This window comes from Panthera leo, chromosome F3 (assembly GCF_018350215.1).
Source record: "Panthera leo isolate Ple1 chromosome F3, P.leo_Ple1_pat1.1, whole genome shotgun sequence".
Taxonomy (NCBI): Eukaryota; Metazoa; Chordata; class Mammalia; order Carnivora; family Felidae; genus Panthera; species Panthera leo.
In genome coordinates, this window is record NC_056696.1 from 68,554,628 (window position 1) to 68,568,945 (window position 14,318).

Sequence of the window (14,318 nt, forward strand, 5' to 3'; positions counted from 1 at the left end):
CTGGAGCCTGCTTCCGATTCTGTGTCTCCCTCTCTCTCTGCCCCTCCTCCACTCATGCTCTCTCTCTGTCCCAAAAATAAATAAATGTTAAAAAAAATTTAAAAAAAAATGTATTTGTCGGGAGAGGGGCAGAGAGAGAGGGACAGAGAATCCTTGGAGCCCCATGCAGGGCTCAGTTCCACAAACCATGAGATCATGACCTGAGCCAAAACCAGAGATCAGGTGCTTAACCGGCTGAGCCACCCAGGAGCCCCTAAATCTTTTTTTTTTTTTAATTTATTTTTTTTTAACATTTATTTTTGAGAGACAGAGACGGGGCATGAGCAGGGGAGGGGCAGAGAGAGAGAGGGAGACACAGAATCTGGAAGCAGTCTCCAGGCTCCGAGCTGTCAGCACAGAGCCCAGCGCGGGGCTCAAACTCGTGAATCGTGAGATCGTGACCTAGGCTGAAGTCGGATGTTTAACTGACTAAGCCACCCAGGCGCCCCAATCTTTTTTTTTTTTAACATCATCTCTGAACCCAGTGTGGGGCTCGAACTCACGACCCTGAGATCAAGAGCCACGTGCTCCCATCGACTGGCGCCACCCACAGCTACATGTTTCCTTGAATAGATGCTTATGGTTTCACAGTTGTTTTATCGGGCAAGAGATATAAAAGGTCTTTTCCGAAAATGGACACCGCCCCACCTGGGCGACACCTGGTAGGGGACACCTAGCACCTGGCTTAAGAAAGAGAAGGTTGCTGTCGATGTTGAAGCCCTCACTTTGCGTCACTGATCTCACCAACTTCAGTGACGACTGGGTCGGACTCGTTCTTGCTCCTAGAGGCAGTCTTGGTGCTGTGTGTCTGTGCCGACCGTTCTCAGGAGGGGGGTTCTGGGCTAGAAGTCACACACGGTTTCGAAGGGTTTGGGTTTCCGTGTAGGTGATAGACTACTCAGAATGAGACCCAACAGCCTCGTCCTGACTGCTCCCCTTGGCCCCGCGCCCGCCTCCCCACACACCCACACCCTGGCGTGTCATCACTTTATACCACGCGTCCTTCCAGAGCATCTGCGTGACGACGCGAGCCGAGCTGCCGCGTGTCCCTTGTGTTACGCAGAAGCACAGACGCGCTTTGGCGTCTAGCCTGCTGCTTCCACACGACAGTGTAACCGTGGAGTTTTCCGTCTCCTGTCCCGTTCTGTGTCCAGAGGCGTCCCTGCGGTGCCCAGGGCTCGGGCTCACCCCCCGTCTCGCCAGCCCCCTGGGCACCAGTAGGCAGATTGTCTCCAAACTTTGCCGCTGTAGAGAGCGCTGCAGTGAATAACTTCCGTGCGTTCGAAATTTTGATAAGTATCGCTGTGTTTTCCTCCAAGGAGACGATGCTTATGCCTCTGGCAGCAGTAAGTACGGAACAGTCCTTCCCTCTTCACCGTGACCAGTACAGAATCACGGGCTTCCCCGGGAGTAAACCGTTCCTTAGAAGTCTTTCCAGAGCCAAGTGGCAGAAGGCAAAAAGCATTTGCCATTCATTTAAGTAAATGCAGATTTTTTTTAGCGTTCCCAGACCCCAAAAAGTCACCTCTCAGGCATTTCTGATTCCTTAGGACGCATCTTGCTAACAGATGCACAGAATACATCCAGATAAAGCACGGGCACTCAGACCCGCTTTGGAGTTACCGAGGCTGGATCTGAGCCGCGGGGGCGGGGGCGTGTGCACGCCGTCTGCCTTTTTGCATAAAAGCAAAAGTCCTCTTGGGATTTCTTTTGGTTAATGGGAACAGGCACTCGTGTGGGTCTGTCCCAGAGGGGGAGTGGCTTGACACCGACTTTGGAAACATTTGTATCAAAATGCTTCTCTTTGCTGTTGTAAAACGCTAGCAGTGAACTCAGTGCGGCACAAAGATCAGCCTGTGTTAAGATATTTATTGTTATCGTTACTGTTACCGATAGATGGAAGGAGAAAACCCACAGGTCATCTGCAGAGATTCCAAAAGGGCATTTAGTTAAAATTCAGCGTCCGTTCCATTTAGAAAGCCAAGCTGTTGATAAAGCACAAACTGTCGAGTGCTTCTTAGCGTGACAGAGTAAGTGTGAAGTCAGCAGCCCGCAGCCTCCTTCACGTTGAACCTGGAGCTGCTCCCAGTAAAGTCAGGGGACACGTGGGCGTCGCGTCCTCATTACTCCGTGGTGCTCCGGCATCACAAGCTAATGCCATCCGTTAAGACAGAGAAGGATGAAGAGAGGGAGGTAGGGAGGCGAGGGTTCGCAGGTGATGTGATCGCATCGCTGAAGTATTCGGGACAGAAACGGGAGTTCAGGAGAGCAGGACGGCGGAAAATCACCTGGAAACATCAAGAGCTTCTCTGCAGCAACAGGCAGTTCGAAGTCGTAGTGGAAGAAAGCCTGTCTGCAGCAGGCGCTAAACGCATAAAAGACCTTGGCGCGTTCTGAGCGGGAAACACACGGGCTCTGAGACTCCGATTAGGTAGAAAAGTCCCACGTGATGAGAGCAGCTGTCCCCAGATTACTTACGTTTAACGCGATCCCAATGGAACGCTGGCAGAATCGATTGATTTTCCACCTGGAAAACGTGATTCCCGTTTCATATGAAAAACCCACGTGGGGGAAGAGCTAGGAGATGGAGGGCGGGAGGAACCCCATGCCCGGCGGCACATCGGCCTGTGAGGGGGGAAGGCGGGTCGCACGGCAGGTGGACGCAGACGGGCCCTGTGGTGGGCACAGGGCTGCAGGTCGGGGGGACGGCAGTGACTGGGCGGCAGGGCGAAGGCTGCCCACCACGTCTCACCCCCCGGTGTCCGTGTCCTCGGTCACGTCGGATCGCAGTGTCCGGGACCGAAGTAGGAAACCGGGGCGCCCGGCCGGCTCAGTCGCTGGAGCATGCGACTCTTGATCTTGGGGCTGTGAGTTGGGGCCCCACGTTGGGTGTAGAGAGGACTTAAAATCTTAAAACGTCCGTAATACGTATACATGTATAATGTGTATTTACAAAGAAATAGGTAAAATCCCAAAAGCACTGGATGGAAGTGTGGATTTCTGTTCGAGCATCTTGGACTGGCAGAGCCTCTCCAACAAGACACAGCAGACGAAGTCCCAGAGGGAAAAGATGGAGACGGGCTATCAGGACAAGTGGTGTTTCTTAAAAGGATCACCTGAGGGAAAAACACTCAGGGCCAGTTTCTTTACAAATGAGGGATTCTCGGGGCGCCTGGGCGGCTCGGTCGGTTGAGCGTCCGACTCCGGCTCAGGTCGTGATCTCACGCTTTGTGAGTTCGAGCCCCGCGTCAGGCTCTGCGCCGACCGCTTGCTCAGAGCCTGGAACCTGCTTCAGGTTCTGTGTCTCCTCCTCTCTCTGCCCCTCCCCCGCTCACGCTTGGTCTCACTCAGTTTCTCAAAAAGAAATCAATGTAAAAAAAATTAAAAAAAAAAAAATGAGGGATTCTTTTCCAGTCTGATAGGAAAACAAAGACCGTGAACTGTCCCCAGAAAAGCATCAGGAAGTACCGACAGAAGGTGCTCGACTCCCTCTGTAAATACACACGGTTGGCGACCCTGTGGCGTCCGTGGTGCGTCTCAGCGTGCGGTGGTTACGGCGAGGTGGGGCCGCCCCGGGGAGTCCACACCCGCGAGGGACGGGGACAGGCGGTCCGTGCCCGTGTCCTCCGCAGGCCGGTTACGGAAACTGAGGTGTACCCGCACCACGGAGCACCTCGCAGCCCTGAGCCAGAGTCTGCCCCGTGTGGGTGAGCCGTCCAGGGTGCAGGAGGGAGGGATGTGAGCGCGAGCTTGCGGACGGCCACCTAGGGTCCCTTCTCGCGGGATGAAATACTGGCGGCGGCGTTTGCTTCTGAGGAATGAGGGATTCCTGACTTTCGCTGTATTCTTTTCTTTTTTTAATTTTTTAATGTCTTATTTCCAAGAGAGAGAGACACAGAGACAGAGACAGAGCTCGCGCAGGGGAGGGGCAGAGAGAGGGGGGCACACAGAATCCGAAGCAGGCTCCGGGCTCTGAGCGGTCACAGCACAGAGCCTGACGTGGGGCTCGAACTCACAAGCCGTGAGATCACGACCTGAGCTGAAGTCGGACGCCCAGGGCGACTGAGCCACCCAGGCGCCCCGACTTTCACGACATATTAATATTAACTGTTTGAATTTTTGTGGGGTACCCAACTACTCAGTTTTAAAAGGTCCTTAAAGGAGAGGAGCTCATAAAAATGGCATCTTATTTTAAGTTTTCTTTTAGTGATAAGTAACGTTGATCTCTTCATATTTACGTGCTACTTGTGTTTCCTCTTACGTGAACTACTCGTGGCTCTTGCCCTAGTCCATCCTTTCTTACTTGACTAGGTAAGAACAGGGCGGGAGGAACGGGGAGAGGCCGTTGCGCTCCTGGCCTCCGCCTGCCCTTTGCGCCCAGCCGCCCCCCCCCCCCCCCCCGGCTTCAGCCTTGTTCTTCGTGCCTGCGTTCTGGCCTCTCGTCTTCTCCTGGCACAGAACCCCCCCCAGGAGTTTGAGTGACTCACGCAGAATTTCAGAAATTGCTGTGACCCGCACGGAGCGCAGGGCAGACCCCCGGCCACAGCAGCGCCCACGCACGTGGGGAGGGGCGAGGGGCTGGGGCCGCAGTACCCGCCCTGCTGTCGGGGTGACACATTGTGCCCTCTGTTTTCCCCCTCTCTGGCCTCCTTGGAAACCACCGAATGTGCCCGCCAAACACAGACCTTCCCAGAGCTCCGGACCGCCGTGTCCAGTCTCCTGTCGCTTCCGCCTGACCCTCTGGTCCCACCTGCCCAGAGGAGAGCTCTTGGGTGTCGCCCCGTGGCCATTTCCCCCGGTCCTTCCCGTGTCAGTCGGTGACCCCACTGCCCGCCCTCTGCTCCACGGCCACAGCCCTAGGGGCGGGCCAGCTTCCCTCCCCTGCACGTCCTTCAAGCAGACCGTCCCTCGGCCCGTGTGTTGTGCATATGGTTCGGCCCAAACCTCCTGCCGCCTCCGGCGCCGAAACCAGTCGGTGGCCTCCTGCTCTCCCAGCTTTGTTCATCCATTCAGGAATGTTGAGGGGCCACATTTGTATTTGTGTGGACGGGCGCCAGATGCGAATCAGGGATCCTTGATAGGGACAGGTGTGAGGTCTCCTATCTCGTGCGTGTCACCAAGAGCTCAGGTTGTGTGATGGGTTGAGGGTCTGCTCGGCGGCCTGACTCAGTAGGGAGAGGCGCCCACGCGGTGGCCTCAGGGTGCTTAAGAGGAGGACGGCGCTTCGGGAGGGAGCGAACTCGGCCCAGGTCGGCGCTGGGAGGGGAGCTCGCTGCGTTTGGTACTAGCCGCGATCCTGTGACGGGCACCCCCCTACCCGCATCGCACTGCGCAGGACGCCCCTCCGCCCTCCCTGCGCCGCTCACCGCCTCCCGCCCTCAGCCCTGCGTCTCACCAGCCTCCGAGCAGGCCCCCCGGCTGCACGCGTCCCCCCTGCCCGCCGCCCCCCTCACCCCAGACCCGTGCTTACGGAGCGCTTGGACCGTGGCTGGTGGCTTCTGTGTGTAGCTTTCAAGCGACAGGTCCCCGTGTCCCACACATACAGGCCCTGACGGGGCAGGGACAGGCACACCCCGTTGGCGCTCCCACGGACCGGGTGCCACACGCGGAAGGTTTGCGGGAACCTGCGTCGAGCGCGTCTGTCGGCGCCGTTTTTCCAGCTCTTCCGCTCACTTCCTGTCTCTGCGCCACGTGGTGGTGACGGTCACGGTACCTAAACCTTTGCGTCACTGCGTTTGGTGGTCTGTGACCCCTGATCGCACGTCGCTGACAGCTCAGGTGATGGTTAGCGTTCTTTCGGAATAAAGTATGTTTTAGTTAAGGTACGTGTGGGGTTTTTAGACCCAGCGCTGGCACGCCAAGAGACTGCGGTCTGGCGCCAACGTATCTCCACGTGCACTGGGAAACCAGAAAATGTATTGTGACTCGCTTTACCGCGATACTCACTTGATGGCTGTGGTCTGCAGCTGTCGGAGGTCCTGCACGCCTATCTGTCTTCGTGCGTAAGAATTCGTACTTTTCAAGCGCGCGGAACAGGCGTGAGATTCTGCGGAGTCTCTCAAAGGCCCGGTTTGGCCCCCACTGCTTTCTGGCATCTGTCACGCCATGTCCCTGTCCTCCTCCTGCTCCCCCCACCCCTCCGGCCCGCACGCCCCGGGGTGGTGGAGGAAGGAGTCAGGGCGTCCCCTGCACCGGACAGGCCGCTCGGCGTGACTGAGCGTAAGGGGACCGGCTCTGTTTCCTGCCTGAGCAGCTTAGGACGGGGCTGAAGCTAGGATTCTTGACACCCTGGCGGGAGACGCCCGTCACGCTCTCCCGCCCCTGCCTGGACGGCCGGCCCGACCGGCTCACGTGCCCAGGCGCGCCCCTCCCAGGGCCCCCTCGTGAGAGCTGAGCCCCTTGCCTAAGGCACGTCTCCACGTCCGACCACGCCACGCCGAGGGTCCTCTTGGGCCGACCGGGAAATTAGGAAACGGAATCGGGTGCTTCGAAGTAGAGTGTTAAACCGCGAGGGAGAGCGCCGCTGCCGTTTCTGCCTAAGCTCTGGACAGAAGTACCCCTGCCGTATTTCCTCACACCCCCTCCCCGACCTGCTGAGCTTTGTGGTGCGGGCCCAGAGCCCTCGCGGGCAGCCGCATCCCCTCAGGTTCGATGACCCGATGTTGTCATCCAGTTCTGGGGCCACTTTCAGTTCGTGACAAGTGAGCCCGGTTTTCCGTGTACACGAAGTCTCCCTTATAAACGCGTCTACGCTGAAGAAGAGTCGGCGTAGACAGAACCGGTGAGTAACAGTCCGGGTGACCTCTGGCTCTGGTGGACGTGACATCGTGAGTCCCCGGTGCCCCGCGCCTCCCGCGGGCCCCTCGCGGCGACGCGGTCGCGGTCGGGCGCGTGTCTCTATCCTGCTTCTCGTCCCGAAGGTTCGTGTACCAGGCCAAAGTCGGGGGTCGCTGGTTCCCGGCCGTGTGCGCCCACAGCAAGAAGCAAGGCAAGCAGGAGGCGGCCGATGCGGCGCTCCGCGTCCTGATTGGGGAGGATGAGAAGGCCGAGCGCATGGGTTTCACAGAGGTAACCCCAGTGACAGGGGCCACTCTCAGAAGAACTATGCTCCTCCTCTCGAGGTCCCCAGAAGCACAGCCAAAGACAGTTAAGACGTCTACTCTTGCTGCCATCTTCTCTCGGGGCCTTACCTTGCTGTCCTGTGACGCACTCCTGGGCTTTACTCCGCGCCTCAGTAGCACGCACAGCGGGGACAGCACGGGCGGGCGGGGGGGGGGGGGGGGGGGGCGCGCCGCGGGCCTGACGCAGCCTTGTGCCCACAGCTCCCCCTGACGGGCAGCACCTTCCACGACCAGATAGCCATGCTCAGCCACCGCTGTTTCAACGCCCTCACCAACAGCTTCCAGCCCTCCCTGCTCGGCCGTAAGATCCTGGCCGCCGTCATCATGAAGAAGGCCTCGGACGACCTGGGGGTCGTGGTCAGCTTGGGGACAGGTCGGTGGGGCCCCCCGGCGGCGGGAGCGGACCACCGTGCGGCTCTTAGCGGCCGCTGGGGGGGGGGGGGGGGGGACGAGCGCGGGGAGGCTGGCCGTGCCCTGCAGAGAGGTCACCTTCTCCCCCCGCCCCTGCTTGCAGGGAACCGCTGCGTGAAGGGCGACTCTCTCAGCCTGAAGGGGGAGACGGTCAACGACTGCCACGCGGAGATCATCTCCCGGCGAGGCTTCATCAGGTGAGCCTCCGCCCATCCCTCCGCGACTCGGGCCCCCGCCCTTTGCACCGGGGCGGCCGTCCTCACGGCGCCGTCCCCGCAGGTTCCTCTACAGCGAGCTGATGAAGTACAGCCCGCAGACCGCGAAGGACAGCATCTTCGAGCCCGCGAAGGGAGGCGAGAAGCTCCAGATCAAGAAGACCGTGTCCTTCCACCTGTACATCAGGTGTGTGGTCCCCGTGTCCACCTGGACGCCAGGCGCGCGCGGTCCCCGCCCGAAGCCCCGCCAGGCTCCACGGTCGGTTCCCGGGGGCGCCCTGGCCCGGAGGTGAGGCCTGCGCTTGAGGGCGCGTGGACGCGGCGTGGCCCACGTGCCCGGCCGCCCCCCGGGGGCTGCAGGGGAAGCCCCTCGCCGCCTCCACGTCCCGCGCTTCCCGAGCCCCTGGGCTCCGGACGGGGCCACGGCACGGGCCCTGACGGCCGCCCCCGCCCCGCAGCACGGCCCCGTGTGGGGACGGCGCCCTCTTCGACAAGTCCTGCAGCGACCGTGCCGTGGAGAGCACCGAGTCCCGCCACTACCCTGTCTTCGAGAACCCCAAACAGGGCAAGCTGCGCACCAAGGTGGAGAACGGTGAGTGGCACCGTCCCCCGCGTCCCCACAGGAAGACTGCCGAGCCCGGGGCCACCGCCGGGACAAGGCACGGCTGCCACGCTCTCGGCGTCCGTTGCCAGAGCTCGAGGGCTGCTTTGCCGGGCGGGGGGGCCCGGGGACAGGCGTGGACCGCGGGGGGGGGGGGGGGGGGGGGCGGGGCTCTGCTCTGAGTCTGGGGGTCATGTGGGAGCCCGAGGGCCCACCCGGAACTCAGGGGACAGCCTGGCCAGAAACACAGCTTCCCGGGAGGTGATCTTACCGCCACGGGGAGGGCGGGGAAAACAGGAGGGGACAGGAAACGAAGCGCACGCGCCCTGGGCTGTCCGCTCACGGCTGCCCCCACGCCCTCGGGCCGGGTCACCTCCCTGCCCGGGACCCAGGACCCAGCAGCTGGCCCCTGGCTGTGTCCCCAGAAGGTGGGAGCCGCCCCGGGGTCTGCCCGCTGGTGAACAAAGTGGCTCTGTCCACGTGGTGCCGCGAAAGGGGGCGGTGCCGGCACCTCGCTGGGCCCTGAGGACACACGAAGTGGAAAGGTCACATGCTCCGTGGCTCCGTTTATACGACGCGTCCGGAGTACAAAGGGGGCGACTCTGTGGAGACAGAGGGTGGACCAGCGTCGCCTGGGGCCTGGGGTGGGAGGGGCCGGCCCGCCGGGTTTCTCCCGATGGCCGTGAAAGTTCTGACTGGGGTGAGGGTCGCACGCCTCTGCGAACGCAGTAAAAACCACAGAACCGTGTGCTTTAGTTGGGTGAGTTCTATCTCAGCAAAGCTGTTACAACGAAAGCAAGGGGCGCCTGGCAGACTCCGTCGGAAGAGCACGTGACTCATAATCTCGGGGTCACGAGTTCGAGCCCCACGTTGGGCGTAAAAACCGCAGCAGCGCCCCGTGGCGGCTTCCCAGTGCACCGCACAGAAAAGCCAAACCTGCGCGCCCGCTGAGGGCTCGGGCCCACTGGCTCTTCGTCGGCAACCTGGACAACCAAACCTCTTGCTGCCTCAGGGCCTTTGCTTGTGCTGTGCTCTGTGTCTGAAACCGTTATTCAGCCGTGGCTTCTCCACATCTCTTGCTCTGCCTGCAAGTCCGTCCCGGGCGGCCGCGCCACCCTCCCAGCCTCCGGGCCCTGTCGCCGTTCAGAGTTTGTGCGTGCAGAGCATTTGCTCGCTTGCTGTCCGTCTGCCCCTCACCTGCTGCTGTCTGTCTACCCCCTCCTGCCCCCTCGCCCGCGCACACGTTCCAGGGGCACAGAGGTCTTCTGGGTCGCTCGCCATTGTTCCCAGCACCGAGCACGGTGTTGGTGCGGCCAGAATGAGCCCACCAGTGCCTTGGCCCAAGCGTGAGGCGTAGAAGCCCCGCGGCAGGAGTGGCCTGGCCCAGGGGCCCCCGTGGCTCTGACCCAAGTCCCTCCACAGGGGAAGGCACCATCCCAGTGGAGTCCAGTGACATCGTGCCTACGTGGGACGGCATTCGGCTGGGGGAGCGGCTCCGAACCATGTCCTGTAGTGACAAGATCCTGCGCTGGAACGTGCTGGGCCTGCAGGGGGCGCTGCTGACGCACTTCCTGCAGCCTGTGTACCTCAAGTCTGTCACCCTGGGTGAGGGTCCCGTCGGGCCGCACGCATTTTATCGTGGCTGGGTGCTGACGCGGCATCTGCGCTGTGCCGTGTCCGGTGGCCACCCTGCTGCGGGGGGGGGGGGGGGGGGGGCGGGCTCAGCACCGGCGCTTCACCGGGCGGGTCTCGCAGTGGCTCACGGAAAGCAGGCTCCAGCCGCAGCGTCGCCTGGAGCCCGGAGTGCCTGCGGGTGCGGGGCGCCACCTCTGTCCTCACGGCCCCACCGGGACCTTCTTCACGCTCCCTGCACAGACGGGCATGGTTTCCTCTTTGCACCCAGGTTACCTGTTCAGCCAAGGGCATCTGACTCGGGCCATCTGCTGCCGTGTGACCAGGGACGGGAGTGCCTTCGAGGACGGACTGCGGCCCCCCTTTATCGTCAACCACCCCAAGGTGTGTGGCCCCATCCGCTTCCCCTTGATGTTTTCTCCCGTCCGCGTGAGCCTGTCCGTGGCACCCCTGTATCCGCTGTGGGCAGGGGATGTCCCGGGGGTTAGTCCCTCTGTCCCCTTGGATGCTGAGGGCTTGCTTTTCTGTCTGCAGCCCGTTTGAGTCGAGCAGGGCTCAGTGAGTCTGGTTTTCAGACAGAACCCTAGATACGGGGAGGGATCCCGGGCCCGCCCCCCCCGTGTCTTGGGAGTCCCCAGTCCCTGCCACAGGACCTTCTCCTGGAAGTCTCCATCTTTCCCGTCGCTCCCGGGACCCATCCCAGGTTGGCCGCGTCAGCGTGTACGACTCCAAGAGGCAATCCGGGAAGACGAAGGAGACCAGCGTCAACTGGTGCCTGGCTGACGGCTACGACCTGGAGATCCTGGATGGGACCAGAGGCACCGTGGACGGGTGAGGAGCCGCGGGCCGCCCCGTCTGCGTTCCCCAGAGCTCAGCGGCCGCTTGGCGGCTGCCCCCTGTACCTCCCCCGCCGGGCTCCCCTCCCTCTCTGTCCCCGGGCAGTGCTGAGCTCTCTTGTTCCTCCAGGCCGCGGAACGAGCTGTCCCGGGTCTCCAAAAAGAACATTTTCCTCCTGTTTAAGAAGCTGTGCTCCTTCCGGTACCGCAGGGACCTGCTCAGACTCTCCTACGGGGAGGCCAAGAAGGCGGCCCGCGACTATGAGGTGGCCAAGAACTACTTCAAGAAGGGTCTGAGGGACATGGGTTACGGGAACTGGGTCAGCAAGCCCCAGGAGGAGAAGAACTTTTACCTCTGCCCCGTGTAGCGGGCCGGGCGCCGCAGGGTGGGCGCGAGGCGGGCTGTGCTGTCCTGTGGGGGTGGGGGCGGGGGCATGCTGGGGACACCGGGAACTGGGTTCCTGCGTGCCCGGCCTCTGGGGGGGGTGCCCACCCCTGCCCTGCCTGCGGGGGCGGCGGGAGGCGCGCCTTCTCTTCCCGCCACGCAAGCACGAGGGTCCTCGCCCACGACCCGCCCAGGCCCACTTGGCTCCCGCTGCCCCTCCCTGTGTTTGCCATCGACCTGTTGCCATCTTGGCCGGGGCCCCGTCAGCTCTGAGTCCTGGCAGCGCTGGGGGCTTCAGCGGCGGACTCTGTCCGCCCCCCCACACCCTCCCCGCCGGCTCCCCGCGGCCCTTTTGCGATCCCCTCCTTCTGATCACGGAGTTTCTCCTTTTCCTCCCAGAGGGTGAGAGGCGAACTTAAGCGGGCGAGACATCCAGGAGTCCGTCAGTCCCGGGGCCGTGGGGTCAGCGACCTTCGGGCCTTGCACTTTAGCGGGCACAGGGGGCGGGGCGGCCGGGAGGGCTGGCGCAGCCTGGGGGTCCCCCAGTGATAGCAGAGGGCCCTGTGGGGCGACGCCGACCACCCAGGGGGCACAGACCCGCCTCGCCAAACCGCCAGGCCGCAGCTGTCCTCCTGAAGCATTCCTAGGGATTTGTCCTGCCAGCAGGGGACAGCAGGGCCACAGACCCCAACCCCCTGGTGGCAGAAGTCCTCCGAAACAGGTCCTCCCCGCTCAGATAATCAGGACTTAGAACAAGGGCACAATGTCACGTTGGGTCAGATCACTGTACCGCCCGCGTGTTTCTCGTGACCGTGACGCCAGTGAAAGTTGACGAAGTCGTGGGTAAACGAAGAGTTTTTAAAAATGTCATAAGTGTTGATTCTTAACTGCTACAGATAACCTGTAATTGCACAGATTTAAAAGTCAGACTTAATTTTCCATTTATCCAAGTGCTTTTGTCTGCGAGGTAGCTTCAGGAGGGCCGGTCACAGGCCTGAGGTCTCCTTGCCCGTTAGGGACCCTTTGGAGGCTGACACTCGACAGCACTTGTAGATGAAACAGCAGCTCGTCCTAAAGCCCCGGGAGGCGGGACCCCGTCCGCACCTCCAGCCAGCGTTGACTCCCGTGGTCCCAGCCCCCCGTCCCCCCGGAGTCCAGCTCTGGGCCCGAGTCAGCCGGACGCGCTCCAGACCCGAGCCCGCCTCCGGGTGGTGGCCGTGTGTGTCCGAGAATGCTCCACGCCGGCGCCCCGAGGAGCCTGTCCCCCGCCCCCCGCACCCCCACACTGCTGCCGAGGCGGCCCCGTCTGCCCCCACCTCTTCAGCAGTAGATACGCCCCCCTTCACACTTCTGTTCTTGTGGCTACTGTTTCCTCTGTGCTTTTGACCAAAAACTGACCAAAATAAAAAAAAAACCCAAGTTTTTAAAGCATACTGAAGATGTCTTTGTGGAACAGCCAAGTGTCCCGAGGAACCGGTAGGGAAACGGTGCCCGTCCCCGGGCGGAGGCGCCTCGGAACCTGCGGCCCCCGCTCCACCTTGGGTGTCAGGACCCCAGCTCTGACCCAGCTGCCTCCTCTTTAACTGGCAGCACGCGGCCCTCAGAACCCCAGCCCCGCGCCCCGAGGTCAGAGGCGCCGTCGCAGACTTGTCGCCTTCGGTTTCTGCTGTAGGAAGAGGTTTCTGCCGGAGATGCTGCTGTGCGGGGACGTGCCCCCCCCCCCCCCCACCGCGCCCCTGCACCCCCGCCCGCCCCCGCAGGGCTGGACGGGGCAGAGCTCCCTCCTGCCCTGCTCTACTTTCTTGTCCGGTGTTTGTTTTTAGTAACCAGGACGCCCTCTTCCTTTTTTTTTTAAATGATCTTTGTAGTTGGTTCGTCCGGACCATGGCTGTTGTGCCCCCTCCGGTTATCACTTGTGAAACGTGTCACCGCTGAAGCTATTTCCTGTACTCACGTGGAGAGGCTCTGTGGGTTTGGGTCCTGGTGTGACCCCAGGCGCTGGGTGGGAAGAGCCCAAGCTCAGGCTTGGTGTGGCCGTGGCTGCGGTTCTGCTCTTAATGTGTCCCTTGGTAACAGTGACTCACGTTATACATTCCTCAGAAATAAAAAAGGAGACTCTGAATTGTTAGAAAGCGTGCGGCCGTGGCTTCCTGGTGGGGGGACCTGGGGACGGAAGGAGCTGTGGTCCTGGGGAGGGACTGGGGAGAGAGGGGCTGTGGTCTTGGGGGTGGGGGGACTGGGGACAGACGGAGCTGTGGTCCTGGGGGGGGGGGGAGGGGGAGGGACTGGGGACAGAGGGGCCTGTGGTCTTGGGGGTGAGGGGACTGGGGACAGACGGAGCTGTGGTCCTGGGGGGGGGGGAGAGGGGGAGGGACTGGGGACAGAGGGGCCTGTGGTCTTGGGGGTGGGGGGACCGGGGACAGATGGAGCTGTGGTCCGGGGGTCGGGGGAGGGAGAGGGAGAGGGACTGGGGACAGAGGGGCTGTGGTCTTGGGGGTGGGGGGACCGGGGACAGACGGAGCTGTGGTCCTGGGGGGGGGAGGGGGGGACGGACTGGGGACAGAGGGGCCTGTGGTCTTGGGGGTGGGGGGACCGGGGACAGATGGAGCTGTGGTCCGGGGGTCGGGGGAGGGAGAGGGGGAGGGACTGGGGACAGAGGGGCCTGTGGTCTTGGGGGTGGGGGGACCGGGGACAGACGGAGCTGTGGTCCTGGGGGGGGAGGGGGAGGGACTGGGGACAGAGGGGCCTGTGGTCTTGGGGGTGGGGGGACCGGGGACAGACGGAGCTGTGGTCCTGGCGGGGGGAGAGGGGGAGGGACTGGGGACAGAGGGGCCTGTGGTCTTGGGGGTGAGGGGACTGGGGACAGACGGAGCTGTGGTCCTGGCGGGGGGGAGAGGGGGAGGGACTGGGGACAGAGGGGCCTGTGGTCTTAGGGGTGAGGGGACTGGGGACAGACGGAGCTGTGGTCCTGGGGGGGGGGGGGAGAGGGGGAGGGACTGGGGACAGAGGGGCCTGTGGTCTTGGGGGTGGGGGGACCGGGGACAGACGGAGCTGTGGTCCTGGGTTCGGGGCTGGGGC

At 62.3% G+C, this 14,318-nt stretch overlaps 1 protein-coding gene across 4 annotated transcripts in view; it reads left to right on the forward strand.

Moving 5' to 3' along the window:
* The window catches only part of ADAR (adenosine deaminase RNA specific), a 39,989-nt gene extending 26,621 nt beyond the window's left edge, over positions 1–13,368 (forward strand). For 3 of the 4 annotated variants that reach the window (XM_042924545.1, XM_042924543.1, XM_042924542.1), the window contains exons 7-15: positions 6,960–7,185; positions 7,362–7,533; positions 7,675–7,768; positions 7,851–7,973; positions 8,245–8,378; positions 9,810–9,992; positions 10,291–10,403; positions 10,723–10,850; positions 10,986–13,368. In XM_042924545.1, the coding sequence (XP_042780479.1) occupies positions 6,960–7,185; positions 7,362–7,533; positions 7,675–7,768; positions 7,851–7,973; positions 8,245–8,378; positions 9,810–9,992; positions 10,291–10,403; positions 10,723–10,850; positions 10,986–11,223 (1,411 nt within the window). In that variant the 3' untranslated portion in view covers positions 11,224–13,368. The remainder of the gene's footprint in view (positions 1–6,959; positions 7,186–7,361; positions 7,534–7,674; positions 7,769–7,850; positions 7,974–8,244; positions 8,379–9,809; positions 9,993–10,290; positions 10,404–10,722; positions 10,851–10,985) is intronic. The other variant, XM_042924544.1, reaches the window with a different exon arrangement.
* Positions 13,369–14,318: the final 950 nt, after the last annotated feature.